A 14,918-nucleotide genomic window follows, 5' to 3' on the forward strand; every position below is an offset into this window, starting at 1 on the left:
TCTCACCATGGCAACGGTCCTGACGCTGCGCCGGGCAAAAGATCCATCTCGTATATGCTCCCAGGAGGTTCAAATGCACCCCCTCTATAAGTGAGGAACATTTCAGCTTCCCTTTAAGGTATCCCTTCCTGAACAAAGCAATGCCCGAAACAGATATATTCATACATGACTGCTGACAAATTCACCAAGAGTTTCAATTCTATTTCCTGTGGTTTAATTAAGAACCAAGGTTTATATTAGTATTATCACACTACATATCACCATTACAATTATGTCTGTGTCATCACCCAACCTTCTGCACTTCGTATTTCCGTTTCCTCTGACAACACTGCTACAACTCCTTACTGCCCTATTATACACATATGCAGCTACTGATCTGAGGTGAATATTTCATGCATAAGAACGCGAAAGCGTATGGCATTTGGAGGGCTTTCATTCATAGGATCATCATAAGCTGGAGACGACTTGATAGCGGACAACAAGAAAGAGTAAATTCGCTAGGTTTTAAGGTGTCACAAGGCTCTTGGTAGTTTCTGCTGCAACAGAATAACCCTTGAGGAAACTGGAATATTTTGGATATCCCATGAAATCATGAGATTTTTCTCCTCCCCATCTGCTCCAGAGGCTTGTATATTGTTAAAAAAGACCAAGTGGCTGAGGAAATGTGGAGATTATCATACACAGTACTTGTAAGGAATCCTTTACCCCTGACCTGCACTTTGGAGCTAGCAGTAGAGGACTACATTGTAGAGGCTGTTGTGAGCCACTGAAACCTCGCCTCACAGATTCAGTTCAGAAACAATAATAAACTACATTTACAACCGTAGAGCCATTTTCTCAAATAAAAAGAATGATCTCCAACAATAATATTTTCCGCACACCATCAGACCTTAGGTTGAAATAACATGAACTCCTATCTTTGCTTGTAGTTCTCCGGGATGGCGTAACGATACGCTATTGCCGACAACTCCATTCACGTCTGAATTTCTTTACTGTTTCCTGTACCCAGCTGCCCGCTTTAACCCCTCTAACGAAGGTAAAGACGTATCGTTAAAAAATAACCATGAAGTGCCCTATAGGCCAAAGAAATGGCTTTTCTATATTGTGTTGCGTCTATGGTGCATAGTCTATCGTCAAGAATCGCCATAGAGTGTCGAAGCCACGCCCCTTCCCTTTACTCGTCTCTTCCTTCCCATAATTCTTTGCGGGGTTGCGGCCTCTTCCTTTTTCTTTTTTTCCTAGGGGCTGTCGGCACCGCCATGGTGAGTCCCGAGAGCGAAGGGAGCGGGATTTGAATCGGTTGCAATCCTGTCCGGGAAGGCGGCATGGGCAGCATGGGGCGTTGCGCCGCTGTGGAGAGGGGTTGCGAGCTCTTGGTGGTACCAGTATTGGCGGACATACGCCACGCTGGAGAGTCAGGATCATGGAGTGGGGCTGGAAGGCCTTCAGAAGCGGGGTGTTATTGGCAGGATGGAGTTCGGGCCTGGGAACTTCGCAGGGTCGATGCTGCAGTCGCTTAAGATCGTGTGGCGCGGCGGGAAGCCTGCGCTCGTGTGTGTTCTGGCGCTCGACAGGAGACTGTGGGTCTGCGTCTCAGAAATTGAATAGTTCGTTGTATGGTAACACTCAAGCCAAATGAAAAACCATAGTATACTTGTGGCATGCTTCATCAGAAATGTTTGTTTCATTTATTTGCCTAAAACGTAAAGATTCTTTTAAAAACATTTCTGATGCCATAAAACTTATTGTCGTTACACAATATTGATCCCAAATAATTTACTTTTTAGAATATTAAAGTTGCATACACCTTTCCAAAATAGCGTTAATACAATCCCCGAATAAGGCATAGGCGATCTATAGATGCTAACCAGTGAAGCAGCAGGAGAGATGGCCATAATAAGAGACAGGCTCAAGGGGTGACATTTGCTTGGAGCAATAGAAGTTTTCTGCATATAGGAGTGAGTAGAGAAATGAAGCATTGCAAAAACTAGGAGTAGAATAGTTTATATAGAGAATGAAGTTCTGCTTGGATATTTGTAATATTCATCTTTATGAGGAAAAATTAGGGACGGAGAAGAAGTAAATTGTGACGGTTCCTTTAGACTGAATGTGAAGGGAGAGGATGTTAGAAGAATGAGAGGAGCAAGTTGGGAGGCCTAATTCAGAGAGATGAATATGGCATAGTAATTGGCATGTGCTGTTTGGAAGGAGTGACTGGGATGAAGTGCATGAGTAGAACATGATTTGGAGGGGATGCTTTAATCAAGGATCAGGAAAACGGAAACACTCTTGATGAAAAACATGAGGTAGAAAGCTGTTTTGAATACCCACAGGTCGTTTCTATTTTGTTGCACAAATATTCTGTGCTTGATGATGTGCTTGCTTGAATCAGTTTAAATCAGGAAGTGGGCAACACTTGAAGGCTTATAAGATCTATTTTATAGTTTACTATGAGGCGTTTTAAAATCAAGAAATCCATGAAGCAGAGACTGATAGGAAATGATCGAGCAGGTGGACATACACTAAGAATTAAGAAACACTATGTCTCTTGTTACGTGGTTATTCCAGGAATTTGTGCTCAGTTCCAGAACTGAGCTTTCAGGTACCTTGATGCAACAAAGCAGTTCTGCTTTTCACCCAAGTATTTGTTCAGTAGTCTGATTTAAAGCTCCTTTTACTACTTATTTATTATTTTATTTTATTTTTTTGATTTATATCCTGCCTTTTTCCTACAAAGGGCTCAAGGCAGCTTACATTATCTCTCCTCCTCCATCTTATCCCCACAACAACAACCCTGTGAGGTAGGTTGGGCTGAGAGACTGTGACTGGCCCAAAGTCACCCAGTTGGCTCCATGGCCGAGCGGGGACTCGAACCAGATCCTCTGAGTCCCAGTCCCATGCTCTTTCTCGTTGTAAAACAATTGGAAGTCAGAACTCCAACTGCAAAATGCACAGACAGCTATCAGTAAATACCCATGTACTCGTACATTCTCTACCCATAGTTTAATTATAGCTACTGTAACAGATTAATTCCTGTACATTTTTCTTTTGCATATTGCTCACTTGTAGCCTTTCTTCTTTGCCATTCCATGCAATTTTGGGGAGGACATACTTTCCCTCTTGCTTTTTATGGAAACCTTTGACCAAGGAAAGTGAATGTTAATTTGGTAATGACATTATTTTTAGAATACCAGACATGCTATCATCTACACCCTCATTGTGAGGCTTAAAATGAGGCTGAGAGGGAAACTTGCAAAGATTAATGGTGACATTCTGGGCACATTAGCTCAGAAATAAGCCCCACTGCCCTTGTGGCTCAGGCTGCAGTTCCATATCCACTTACTAAGGCAGTGTCTGCAGGTCCTGAAGGACTTCTCATAGCAGGAAAAGAACAGGCATGTGGCCAGTGGAAAGCATTGTGCTGGAGAGCATTTTGAGGTATTGCTCTGAGTCTTTTGTTTATTTATTTAAAACATTTCTATGCCGCCCCATTTGCAAAAAGCCTCGGGGCAGCTTACAAAACAGATACCATTCTCACAATTAACCTTAAAAATTTTGGGGACATTTCGGCACAATATAAAACCCAATATAAAACCCAATAAATAATTAACAATTAAAATAACTTTTAAATAAAAAGGTCTTGGCCTGGCGCCGAAAAGCAAATAATGACGGTGCCAGGTGGACCTCTCTGGGGAGTGCATTCCATAGGTGGGGTGCCACCACAGAGAAGGCCCTCCTCTGGGTACTCACCCTCCTAATATCTTTCACGGAGGGTTCCCGGAGAAGGGCCTCCTCCGCCGATCTCGGGATGGAAGGGCATATATGGACGCAATATATATGCTTGTGTGCATTGATAAACCTGCTTTTGTGAGGAGACAGCTCTTCCTGATTTAGATATAGAACTTGTTGAGATTTTACATATAGACCCTTGCTGGCATGAAAATGTTTGTGCTGGGGCAGTGTGTGCATTGCCACATCTAAGGATGCAAACCCTTCCTACATTTCTCAAGGAATTACATTGATTGTGGCAGATGTAATTCATGACTGTGTATGAACCAACTTGAGTGCTTTTTTCTCGGAACTAGGGAGTCGACATTCGTCACAACAAGGACCGGAAGGTTCGTCGTAAGGAGCCTAAGAGTCAGGATATTTATCTTCGCCTCCTGGTCAAGGTGAGAACCTGGATAATCAAAGATCTGCAGGTTCCGTAACTGAGAAGTAGAATTCCTTGTGGGCATCTTCTCAGCCCATACTCATTAGTGTGGAGGCACAGTGGGATATTTAACACTTCTTGACAGGACTTGAGATGAACAGAAGTAAAGGGAAGGTTCCACCTCCAGATAAAAAATGTACAGGCTCAAGTATAGAATGAAGAAGACCTGCTTGACAGCAGTAGATGTGAAACAGGTCTAGATGTCCTGGTTGGTCACAAGCTGAACATGAGCCTCCAAAGTGAGATGATTGCTAAAAAAGCACATGCATTCTTCAGTGGCAGGAGGAAATTCCTCATGTTAAGAGCTTTTTGACAGTGCAAAAGAGTGCACTGATAAATTGTGGGCTGTCTTGCACTGGAGATATTAGTTGATAAAGGTCCCCCTGCCCAGCTTTAAAATTCTGTCATTCAAATGAATTAGGACTCCCTCGGAGGTTATACCTGGAGGCTTGTTTTGAGGCTGGAAGCCTGCCTTTGGGCTTAATTGGGGATGTGGGGACATCTCAGTGGGCTTACTTGGGGGGAGGGAGCTGGCCAGCAGGAGTCCTACGTATCTTCTCAATCTGTTTGCTGCGTTTACAGCTCTACAGATTTCTTGCTCGACGGACCAATGCAAAATTCAACAAGGTGATCCTCAAACGGCTCTTCATGAGCCGCACCAACCGCCCTCCACTGTCCATATCTCGCATGGTAAGTAGAGGTTCTCTTCCCCCAGTCCATTAATTGACGTTTCCCAGCGTGCTCATGCATATCAATTTTTATGCTCAGTCTCTGTTATCCTACTTCCCCAGCTTCAAATAAAGGATGAAATGAAGGTACCTCTAGTGTGGTTTTTCCAACAGAATTCAGGTAGCGGAGCAAGGCAGAAAGCAGGGGCAAGAGCAGCAGGGCTCTGTGGGCCAAAAGTTACGTGTTCTTTTTCATATAGGCAGCCTATTAATACTTGTATAAATAACAAGCAAACAAACAGTAGTTCACTGCCTTCTTCTAAGGCCTTGCCAAAAGCAGTGAATAGTTGTGTTGCTTGAGGTGCAGCAAAACTAGTGAGACACAGAGCTGGTCATGCTTTGCCTAATACGACGGTCAGAGCCATACTCCTTACTGTTCCAGCTCAGGTAAATCTCATGTTTCTGCATGCGCTGGCATGTAAAAAGGAGCGTGCTTCTAGATGTAAAGGCATACCAACACCCGTGTGTGTCAGTGTAAGTACAGTAACTGTTTCTTCCTCCCCAGATCCGGAAGATGAAACTACCAGGCCGGGAGAACAAAACCGCTGTTGTGGTGGGGACAGTGACAGATGACGTCCGCATCCAGGATATCCCCAAGCTGAAGGTAGCCTGGCCAGTGGCTATGCTGCCACTCGCGTGGGAAAGGGCACGGGACTTGGTGTACGGGGGTTAACATTGGACAGTTTGGGCCTTGTGGACTGATTGGATAAATGTAGTAGTATGTCGTTGGCAGTTCACTTCATGACTTGGCCTGTCACCTGATTTCTAGAAAAATCCTGAAGTGTAAAAGTTAAGTCAATGCATGTCGTCTGCATAAATGGAGCAGTGTAAAATGTAAGAAATAAGATAGCTATTCTAAAAGGTCCGTCCCTGGTTATAACTGGGTGAAAATATTGATGAAGCTGTAAGCCTGGGTCTGCAGTCTGATTTGGAGGCTCTCATGTTACAACTGGTTTCCTTTTTCCTCCAAGGTTTGTGCCCTCAGAGTGACCCAGGGTGCCCGTAGCCGCATCCTGAAAGCTGGAGGCCAGATCATGACTTTTGACCAGTTAGCCATGTCTGCCCCCAAGGGCCAAGGAACCGTGTTGCTTTCTGGTGAGTGAGGAGGGCATATTTCACTTTGACGCCTTGAGAAGCTGTTCTCTGGAGCCTGCTTCACCTCACAAGGTGTGATTAAAGCATCTCTTCTGACCTGCCCTGTTTAGGACCCAGGAAAGCCCGTCAGGTTTATCGGCATTTTGGCAAGGCCCCTGGCACCCCGCACAGCCACACTAAGTGAGTACCCTCTTGGGATTACTCTTTCTGCACTTACTTGGATTTGCCTAAAGCAGTGCAATGTTTCAGCATCTTGCAACATTTTAGAAAATATGCCTCGTCTTGAGCTATATTTGCACTCTTGCTTCCTTTTACATCGTAGCTTCAGCATTATCCACTTTGCCTTCCATGAAGCCTCTCCATCTCTCTTTTCTTTCCCCCTTTCCAACTTAGGAGTGCTTCCAAACAAGTCTCCTAGTGCTCTCAGTTGAAAGTAGTATATTTCAAATTACAAACAAATACAGTTGTAATTTGTAAGTGTTTCTGCTATTCTCTCTTTTTTTTCTTAATGGGTTATTTCTGCTAAGGAAAAAAGAGAGAAGCAACAGCTGGTGAACATGGGAGGGCTACAAATGGATGCCCCTCATTCTATGAATGAGGCCATGCAATTGCACAAGAAAAGCCTCATGTGGAAGCATCCTTTTTTGTTGTACTGTGTGAAGAAATTGAATTCAGCAGTGAAATCATTGTAGTCATGAACTATACCTATGTCTTTTTCCCTGTCCTCTAATCAAAGACAGAAGCAGCAGCATAGACCAAATTTGAGTTGGATCAATTCCATTAAGGAAGCCACAGCCTTGAGTTTATAAGAGCCAAGCAGGGCTGTCAGGACAGGCTATTTGGGAGGGCAGTCAGAGAAGTCACCATAGGTCAGAGATGATTTGACGGCTTGTAACAACAACAAACTTCAGCTGGATTTGAGTTCAGTCCATGATGCTTTAGTAGTTTTCAGAATCTATTGGATGCTTGCTGGGAAATTGGAAAGAGGAAGGAGTAAAATCCTGTTAAATTCTTGTCACTCCAGGAGTCAATATTGTATTAGAATTAGAGTTTAAATACAGTGGTACCTTGGTTCACAAGCTTAATTCGTTCCATGATTCTGGTCACAAACCAAATTGGTGGTGAACCGAGTCAAATTTTCCCATAAGATTCAGTGCAAATAAGATTACGCTGTTCTGAACCATATGTAATTTTTTTAACCACAGAAATATGAAACACAGTACAGTATGAAGAGAGAGAACACTAACCTTCCTTGAGGCGACTTCTGGTGTGGGGGACGGGAAGGTGGGTGGGGAGGAGGTTTTTGTTTGGAGGGAGAGTCTGTGACCGTGATCTTGACTAGAGGAAGCTGTGACCATGTGTCAGCGTGGGGAAGATGGCTGCGTTCGTGTTCATGTGAGCGTGAATGTGGCCATCTTCCCCGCATGAACACGATTGCGGCCATCTTCCCTGCTTGAACATGCTCTGACATGTGGTCGCGGTCCGGGGAAGATGGCCTTGATCGTGTTCGTCACCCGATGTGGGTTCATCACCTGCGAACAGAAGCAAAATTTTGCCAAACAGAAGCGTTTGTGAACCGAGGTATTACTATATTAGGGTTAGAGGATAGGGTCCCTAGGTATGCAAGGGAACACTGTTCAGTTGTGGGACAGGATGTGAGAAGGAGAGAGACTAGGAATTCAAGAATCCCTGAACTCTTCCAAATTCTGTGGCCGCTGTGTAGAGTTCTTCTCCCCATAAGTTTCTTTGCTAAATAGTAGGCCCCTGTTTGTGCCACTAACCTTTCTTCCATTTTCTGCTTTCCAGGCCATACGTCCGATCCAAGGGTCGCAAGTTTGAACGGGCCCGAGGTCGCCGTGCCAGTCGAGGCTATAAAAACTAGATTGATTCTTAGTGAAAATCAAGATGTACCATTTACCACACATTAAAGCTGCCATGCTGGATGTCAGCTAACACCCAGATACTGTATTGTTTGCTAAACAGGAGGCACGAGTACACACACTCAGTCTGATTTGTGTCTTTGCACAGTCTTTACTGAACATACCTTGGCAAGATTCCTCAGTGAATAAAGGGGTGGGATGGAATAGTGAAATTATTGCTGCGACTAGTCTGGTGATAGAAATATTTTGGAAATGGAGTACATTTCACAGCTCAGAGAGAGTGCCTGCGAAGAGGGCCATCTTAATGGGAAGCAGTTGCGGGGGCTTCGTAGGTGTCCTTGGGCGCTTATGCCAGTAACAAAGTGGACAAACATGGAATAGTGTCTTAAACCTGAAGGAACCATGAGTGAAAACAAAGGGAAGGCTGTTGCTCTCAGTTGGAAAAGAGGAACTAGCAAAGCTGATAAAGCTGACAGATGCTTGCCAATTTTCCTTTTTTTGCCTATAGGAATCTTCCCATCATTTGAAAAGGTTAAATCACAGCCATTCCATTTGTAGTTTGAGAGCTCCATGGAGCACACAGCTAGGAATAGATAAGGTGGGCATGTCGTGAGCAGAGCCAGCTGGAGCTAGACGGAGCCCGGGAGGCCCCTTCTGACTCGCTCCGTTTCTATGTTTCTCTGCTACCCTGGTTGCTGGCTGCCAGGAATTGCACACAAGCAAGTGCATTAGATGTTGTGTAGGTGAGTGCAGTGAAGAGGCAGGTGGAGGAAAGATGGCGCTCTCTTTCCTTCATGGCACCCAGTAGAGGAACAGGTGGCTGTCAGAAGAGGGAACCCCTCTCCATGCACTCTGCAGGCTAGTAATGGGGTGGTGGGGGGGGCTGTGTTATTTAGAAGACTGTTCATGTCCAACAGATGCTGTATGGTTGCCTGGTTGGAGTGGCTTGCTTAAGAAAGGAGGGACTGGTGAGAAGAACCAGGCCTTCTAAGATCCCCGGGAGACAAGTGAGAACACAGGCTTGCTAGTACTTCTAGATTTGCCCTCATTTAGGCAAGCAATTTAGGGAAACCCTTTAAGATCAAAGTAGTACTAAATCCTGGAATTGAATGGCAGTGTCTGCCAGAAAACCCACATCCTCAGGAATGGCTGTCAGCTTGTTATGTGTGGTAGACAAGAAGCAGATGCAGAAACATTCTGAATATGTATTGATTTCAAATTGGGAACTCCAAAGCACCAAATAGGTCTTGGGGGTAGAGTCGCACGGGGGCAGCAGTAGCTGCATTTGGCAGCACTCATGTAAGAGGTAAACGAAGCGAAGCCCACTGGGGATGCAGGAGGCCAAGCGCTACACTAGCCCCATGGGTTCATGCAGCAGACAAGCCAGGTAGCAGGCAATGGTCCATGCCCTGGCCACTTGGCCTTCCATGTTCTGTGGATGGATGATGCGCAGGAAGCGGAAGCTGAAAGCCTTGTCCGTCAGGCTGCGGAAGCTCAGCACCTGCCTCTTGGATGCCTCCTGCCTCGCCATCAGCTGCACGGGTCCGGCCTGCAGGAACGGGGGCAGGGTGGGCAGCTCCTCGCCAGTTCCCGCACCAAAGGTTAAGAAGCCGCTGGGAGCCGCCAGCGCGTAGCCGGGAATGGAATAGCGGGCTCTGGTGCCCCAGGGAGTTTCTCCTTTGCCCCGTGTCCGTCCCTGGGCTTCGAGGAAAAGCTCTGCACAGTCCAAAGCTAATAGTGGCACATCATGAAGTATGAGGGACCGCTGTGGCTTGAAGCTGTCTACGTAGCGCCGGCTGCAGGCGACTGGAATCTGCAGTGGGGGGGAAGCATTACTTTGCTTACTTGCTTTCCATAGGTATTAGGTTACAGTTTCAGAGATGTGATCTAGGTTTAGGTGGTTGCTGACTTCAACCTGCCAGCAGAATGGCAGCCTGCCACCACAGCTGGGGCTTATGGGAGCTGTAGTGGAATACATCTGAAGGGTACCAGGTTGGGGAAGACTGCTGTAAGGGGGGAAGTGGTACAGCCCCTTCACTTTGCTTCTGTTTTGGTTGAATTCAACCTGGTACAGAATGGTTTGGAAAACCTTATGTGGACACAGTGGTCCATTTTCAGACAGGGCTGTGTTAAAGGCCTACTGGAAATCAGTAGCTGAGTTTGTTGTAGTTAATTTATCATAAATGTTTTGGACTTCAGCTCACAAAAACTCTTGCCATTGTGTCCAGGAATGCCGGGCATCTTGGACATCTGCTTTCTGCCCACCTCTTTAGCATAAAGAACATTCTTTGCATTTGTGTTATTGTGTAGAATAGCATTTTCCTCACAAATGCAAGAAAATCCATGTTGGGAGGGACTGCAGCTCAAACTTCAGTCCTGCAAGAAATTTGTGCAGTGGATCTGTATATCTGCTTCCACCAAGGATAATCAAATCCCCTTTCTGACCACAAGAAGTTGAGTGAGTTCTGGGCAGTGCTGGGGTTGTGCAGGAAGCAGTCCCAAACCATTCACTGCTCTTGTCAGCTGTCTTTGCCAATGAGTTGCATTAAAGAAATTGAATGAATGGAGTCTGATCTCTCCCCCTTGTGTTTTAAACGGTTCCATTATTGATCCTTCCTCCCACTCATTTTCTGACCCCAGCTTTTTTGGACAGGGGATGTGCAAGCAGTCTACTTTGGCATCCTTCAAGAACCACAGAAGAAAAGGTGGTATGGTACCAAATGCAAGAAAAAAGATACTTCTTTTTTCTTGTGTTTGCTGACCTCCCATCTTCAGGGTAAAACTTAGTGGCCCATTAAAGCCTTACAGCTTCCTCAGGGGTGGCTGTTTAAGCAGTCATTCAAAGCATAACCAAAACTTGCCTTCCACACTCTCATTACTTTTGAAGTGGTGTTGAAGGTAATCTTGTTTACTGTTGCTTCTTCCATGCTCATTTAACGTCTAGCATAAAATGAAGCTAGACTCTTGTCTTGACGGAGAGAAAATGGGGACCCCAGTTACTCACCTGCCTCATCCTTTGTTCCATGATCTCCATCCAGCTGAGCCAGTAGCGGGATGCCGTGGATTCGGAGATGTGGAACCGGAAGGCCACATCTTGTAGAAGCAGCCCCAGGCGCAAGCGGACAAGCACCAAGAACAGCTGGTTCTCGGGGCTGAGAGCGCTGTGAGGGCTGTTCTCGGGGCTCCCCTTGCCATCGAGAAGGAAGTCCAGAAAGGCCGCAAGGCGGGAGTATTCATCGAAGCCCGTGTAGAACCGCAGCCACTTGCTGTGTCCCTTGATGCTCTCGAGAGAGAAGGCCCTGTGCTGGGCTTGAGCGTCTTGCTGTCCCTGCAGCTGCCTGCTCAGAGAGAGGACAGCAGCACCGCTGGCGTCCCGCTCCCTGCATAAGCGTTGCCTGGTGTGCTCCAGCTGGTCCCGCTCACAGCGCAGGTTCCGATTCTCCGCCTCAAGCTGTGAAATGCGTTCTCCGAGGTCCGAGAGGAGAGTCCAGCTCTCACCCGTGCTCTCCTGTGGCAGTGAGGGAGAAAGCTGCAGTTGTGTGGTCATTCCGATCACAATTCCCCCCGATCACAGCCAGTGCCAGCTCCAGGCTTCTGAGGGCCACTGAGCCCTCACAGCTTGCCTTCCTGTGGCCGGTGGCATCAGCCGCTGTCACTCCTCATCCTCTTCTGCAGTGCTGCTGCTTGCTTGCTTGCTTGCACCACAGGCAGAAAGCCAGGGCCAGGGAGGTGGTGGCATCCACCACAGGCCCCCGTCTCCCCACGGCCATTACCTGGCCAAAGCAAGAAGCAGGTGAACCAGCAGGTCGCAATGGTGAAGAGGAGGACTTTCTCAGTGAGCCCCCTGCTGTCATGTGCCCAGCCCTGCCGACCCTGATGCCACTCCGGATGTTCAACCCTTACCCGCAGTTCCTGACATTCTTTCTGGCTGGCTTCCACCACTCCCCGCAGGCTGAAAAGGAGCTCGCTTTGGTGGTGCACTGTGCCCCTTAACTCCCTGACAAGCCTCTTCAGTGCTTCTGCCTCCTCGGGGATGCAATAATCACTGTGGTCGTGCAGTGCCAGCTCGGAGCCGTGCAGGTGACGGGGTGATTGCCTGGTCTCCTCCATCTGCTCAGCTGCACGGACCAGGTTGCCAAGACTGGAGGCCATTTCTGCTGTGGAGAGATGGAGTTTGGGGTATTTCACCCTGCCTCTCAGTGGCCTGCCTCTCAAATGCCAGTTCTACAGTGCTTAACATGGCTCCTTTCAGTGCATTCTGGGAAATGTAGCGCAATGAAATAGCCATGGAAGCTGCAGTTCCCAGGGTTCTTCGTCAGTAGCTGCAACAGGCTTACACCCGTGCGAAACCATGTTAAAAGACCCACTTCCCCCAGCCTGGTGTTGCCAGGCTTTTATAAACCATTCAGTCAGCAGATAGCTCTCATATTAGTTTTATGTTGTTGTCACACATTTTATTGTGTGATGGGGGTTTTTTGTGGAGGGGTGGTGGTGAACCTGTGTAAATTTAACCCTGTTTAAACTGCTCTGGGAACCTGCTGGTTAAAGACCAGGATAAGATTAATTGGTTGGATAGCCTCTTCTGGAGCTAGTAATTCTGAAATAGGAGTGACTGACATAATTTTGTCCTATTTGTCAGGCAACCCACCCCCACCAACCTCCATTCCCTGCTTCACCAGTCGCAACCTCCCATAGCAGGTTGGTGACAACTACTGCACCTAACCCAAATGAAAACGGAGATGGGGGCACTGCTCTGCAGCTGCTTTGAATGGAGACCCCTGTTAGCCCCAGCTAATTTGGCTAATTATCAGGAATACTGAGAGCTCTAGTCCAAAACATCTGGAGGACACTAAGCTTGGGAAGGCTGCTTTGGAGCATACCATCTTAAAAAAACTCACCAAGAAGCTCAAGAGGCTTGAGTAAAACAGTCGAGATCAGGGCTTGAGCAACAAGCATCCAATCCAGTTAAAAGGCAGAGCTTCCCTCTTTGGTGTCCTTGCTTGGACAGAAGGGGGGCAACTGGCTGAAGGCCTTCAGTCCTCCAGTTCAGTCTTTCCCAAACTAGTGCACTCCAGATGCTTTAGACTGCAACTCCCAAGACAGCTGTTTGCTAGGACTGATGGTATCTTTGTTCAAAGATAGGCTGGACGTGCACATGGTGGGCATGTCGTGAGCGGAGCCGGCTGGTGCCGGAGGTCAGACTGGATGGCCCGGGAGGCCCCTTCTGACTCGCTCTGTTTCTATGTCTCTATGACTGACGGTAGTTGCGGTCCAAAAGATCTGGTGGGTGACAGGGTGGGGGAGGCTGCTTTAGCTGGTGTCATCCCTTCCCCTTCTGGTGCATCTGTTCACACCTGGTGATAGGTTATGCCACAATTACTATGTGCTGCCTTGGGGGAAGACGGATGGATGCAAAAAATGAAGGACGAGTTTCCCAGAGTTTCACCCTCTCTGGTGGATCAGTACTGGTGACATGCTAGGGAACCCAGTCCTTATGGATGCAGGATACCATGGTGCTCCTGTGCTGGTTGCTGGCAGCGCCGCTTTCCCTTCCTCTTTCTAGCCCGACAGGATCTTGTGGCCACTTCCATCTCTGGTCCGTAGTGGGCAGCAAAGACACACGCTGACTTCTGGGATTCCTGTTTTGCGAGGAGTCAGGGTTAGGAGACACCACTATCAGGTTAAAACATAAAATACACATCACAATAATTCCTGTTCTGGTTCGGGGGCTCAGTCCAAATATGAGGATTCACAGTGAGCTCAGCTTAAACGGAGATGTCTCCAAAAAATTAAAAACTTTTTAAAGTGTGTAGATAGGTGGCTAGATAGATTTCAGGTAATTGATTGTAATTATTCCTATCATCATGTTCCATTTTTTTCCTACAAGGAACCCAAGATGGCGTCTTCTTCCCCATTTTATTCTCACAACAACCTTGTGAGGTAGGTCAGGCTGAGAGTCAAGACTGGCCCAAAGTCATCCAGTGAGCTTCATGTCCAGGTAGAACTCAGATCTCTTGAGTCCTTGTCTAATGCTGCAAGCACTACATCTTATTAGTTATGCTAGCTGGGGGATTATGGGGATTGCAGTCCCACGCATCTGGAGAGAATAGGTTGGGGAAGCACGGTACATGGGTTCCTTGCAAGGCAAGCAAAACATGCGGCAAAAATACTTCGAGCTTGTTGCAAGGGCAGTAGCCAAAAAGGAAGGTGAAGATGCCCTACGCGAGGCCTGCCCCAATCCGAAAGCACCGCAGTGGGGACTGGGGCAGTCCCAGTACCTGGCGGGAATCACGGTCGTTCTCCATCGCTCTCCATGCAGCCTCGTTTCCCATCCAAAATGGCGGCCGCAGTGAATCTGCCCTATCTGCTCCTCCAATACGGCTACAGGAGGACGAACGGCAACCGTGGCTCCCTCAACCAAGATGGCGGCGCCAGGCTCAGACGCAATGAAGTACAAGGGCGCTCAGCCAGCACTTGGGTCCTGGCTGCTGAGTAGAACGGGCATTGTTCAATAACAATTTAGTATGGGGAAGGGAAAACACAAAGGCTAAAGTAGGCATTTCCACAATCCCCCGAAGAATGCAGTTTTGATTCTTCACCCACTGTGCTTTGCGGGTGCTTTTCAGGGCATCGTCATCCTCCAGGGGTTCTTCAGTGTTTTACAATCTGTTCTACAGGGATTTTTTTGGCGGGGGGGAGGGGAAGGTTAGATCCAAGGGGCTTTTCTACATAATGCCTTTAACCACTTTGCACAGGTTTCTGCTTCCAAATTCTTTGCGATATTACGATCAGCTACTTTACACCTGTTACTTTGGGAGGAGGTAAGGGGGTGCTCTACCTTTATGTTCCATTGTACAAGCACAAGGTGTTGTGTAGAAGAGCAAAAACACTTGTGCCTCTCATTCCAGTTTATTCTGACATTTTCAGATAATGCTATGCTTTAGGCTTTTCTGCGTACACTAGTGATTTCTTGTGGACATTATTGTGATTTTCCAGCTTCAT

General features: G+C 47.1%; 2 protein-coding genes across 3 annotated transcripts; one reads left to right on the plus strand and one right to left on the minus strand.

Annotated features, from left to right (window-relative positions):
- Window positions 1-1,176: 1,176 nt before the first annotated feature.
- On the plus strand, window positions 1,177-7,995 carry RPL18 (ribosomal protein L18). Its single transcript, XM_044447946.1, has 7 exons — window positions 1,177-1,262; window positions 4,086-4,172; window positions 4,796-4,903; window positions 5,447-5,545; window positions 5,913-6,036; window positions 6,147-6,216; window positions 7,843-7,995. Exons 1-7 carry the CDS (start codon window positions 1,260-1,262, stop codon window positions 7,916-7,918), a joined length of 567 nt encoding a protein of 188 aa, XP_044303881.1. The 5' UTR covers window positions 1,177-1,259; the 3' UTR covers window positions 7,919-7,995.
- Window positions 7,995-14,229, minus strand: LOC123032220. 2 transcript variants are annotated; one of them, XM_044447945.1, is made up of 5 exons: window positions 14,195-14,229; window positions 13,426-13,555; window positions 11,820-12,070; window positions 10,921-11,424; window positions 7,995-9,729 (listed from the first exon to the last, which is right to left on the minus strand). In XM_044447945.1, exons 1-5 carry the CDS (start codon window positions 14,219-14,221, stop codon window positions 9,265-9,267), a joined length of 1,377 nt encoding a protein of 458 aa, XP_044303880.1. In that variant the 5' UTR covers window positions 14,222-14,229; the 3' UTR covers window positions 7,995-9,264. The 2 variants fall into 2 exon arrangements, with proteins under 2 accessions (XP_044303880.1, XP_044303879.1); XM_044447944.1 differs by having other exon boundaries at window positions 11,820-12,073.
- Between the last annotated feature and the right edge of the window lie 689 nt (window positions 14,230-14,918).

The sequence above is a fragment of the Varanus komodoensis genome, unplaced genomic scaffold (assembly GCF_004798865.1).
Source record: "Varanus komodoensis strain SLA01 unplaced genomic scaffold, ASM479886v1 scaffold53, whole genome shotgun sequence".
Classification (NCBI taxonomy): Eukaryota; Metazoa; Chordata; class Lepidosauria; order Squamata; family Varanidae; genus Varanus; species Varanus komodoensis.

Bases quoted from the DNA above. Each gene is read 5' to 3' on its own strand.
- RPL18 (XM_044447946.1), top strand. The intron at 4,173-4,795 runs GTGAGAACCTGG...CTGCGTTTACAG, and splicing joins ATCTTCGCCTCCTGGTCAAG to CTCTACAGATTTCTTGCTCG. The intron at 6,217-7,842 runs GTGAGTACCCTC...TCTGCTTTCCAG, and splicing joins ACCCCGCACAGCCACACTAA to GCCATACGTCCGATCCAAGG.
- LOC123032220 (XM_044447944.1), bottom strand. From the start codon at position 14,221: ATGGAGAACGACCGTGATTCCCGCCAG. The intron at 12,074-13,425 runs GTATCCTGCATC...ATCTCTCCACAG, and splicing joins ACCAGCACAGGAGCACCATG to CAGAAATGGCCTCCAGTCTT. The intron at 11,425-11,819 runs GTAAGGGTTGAA...TCACTGCCACAG, and splicing joins AAGAATGTCAGGAACTGCGG to GAGAGCACGGGTGAGAGCTG.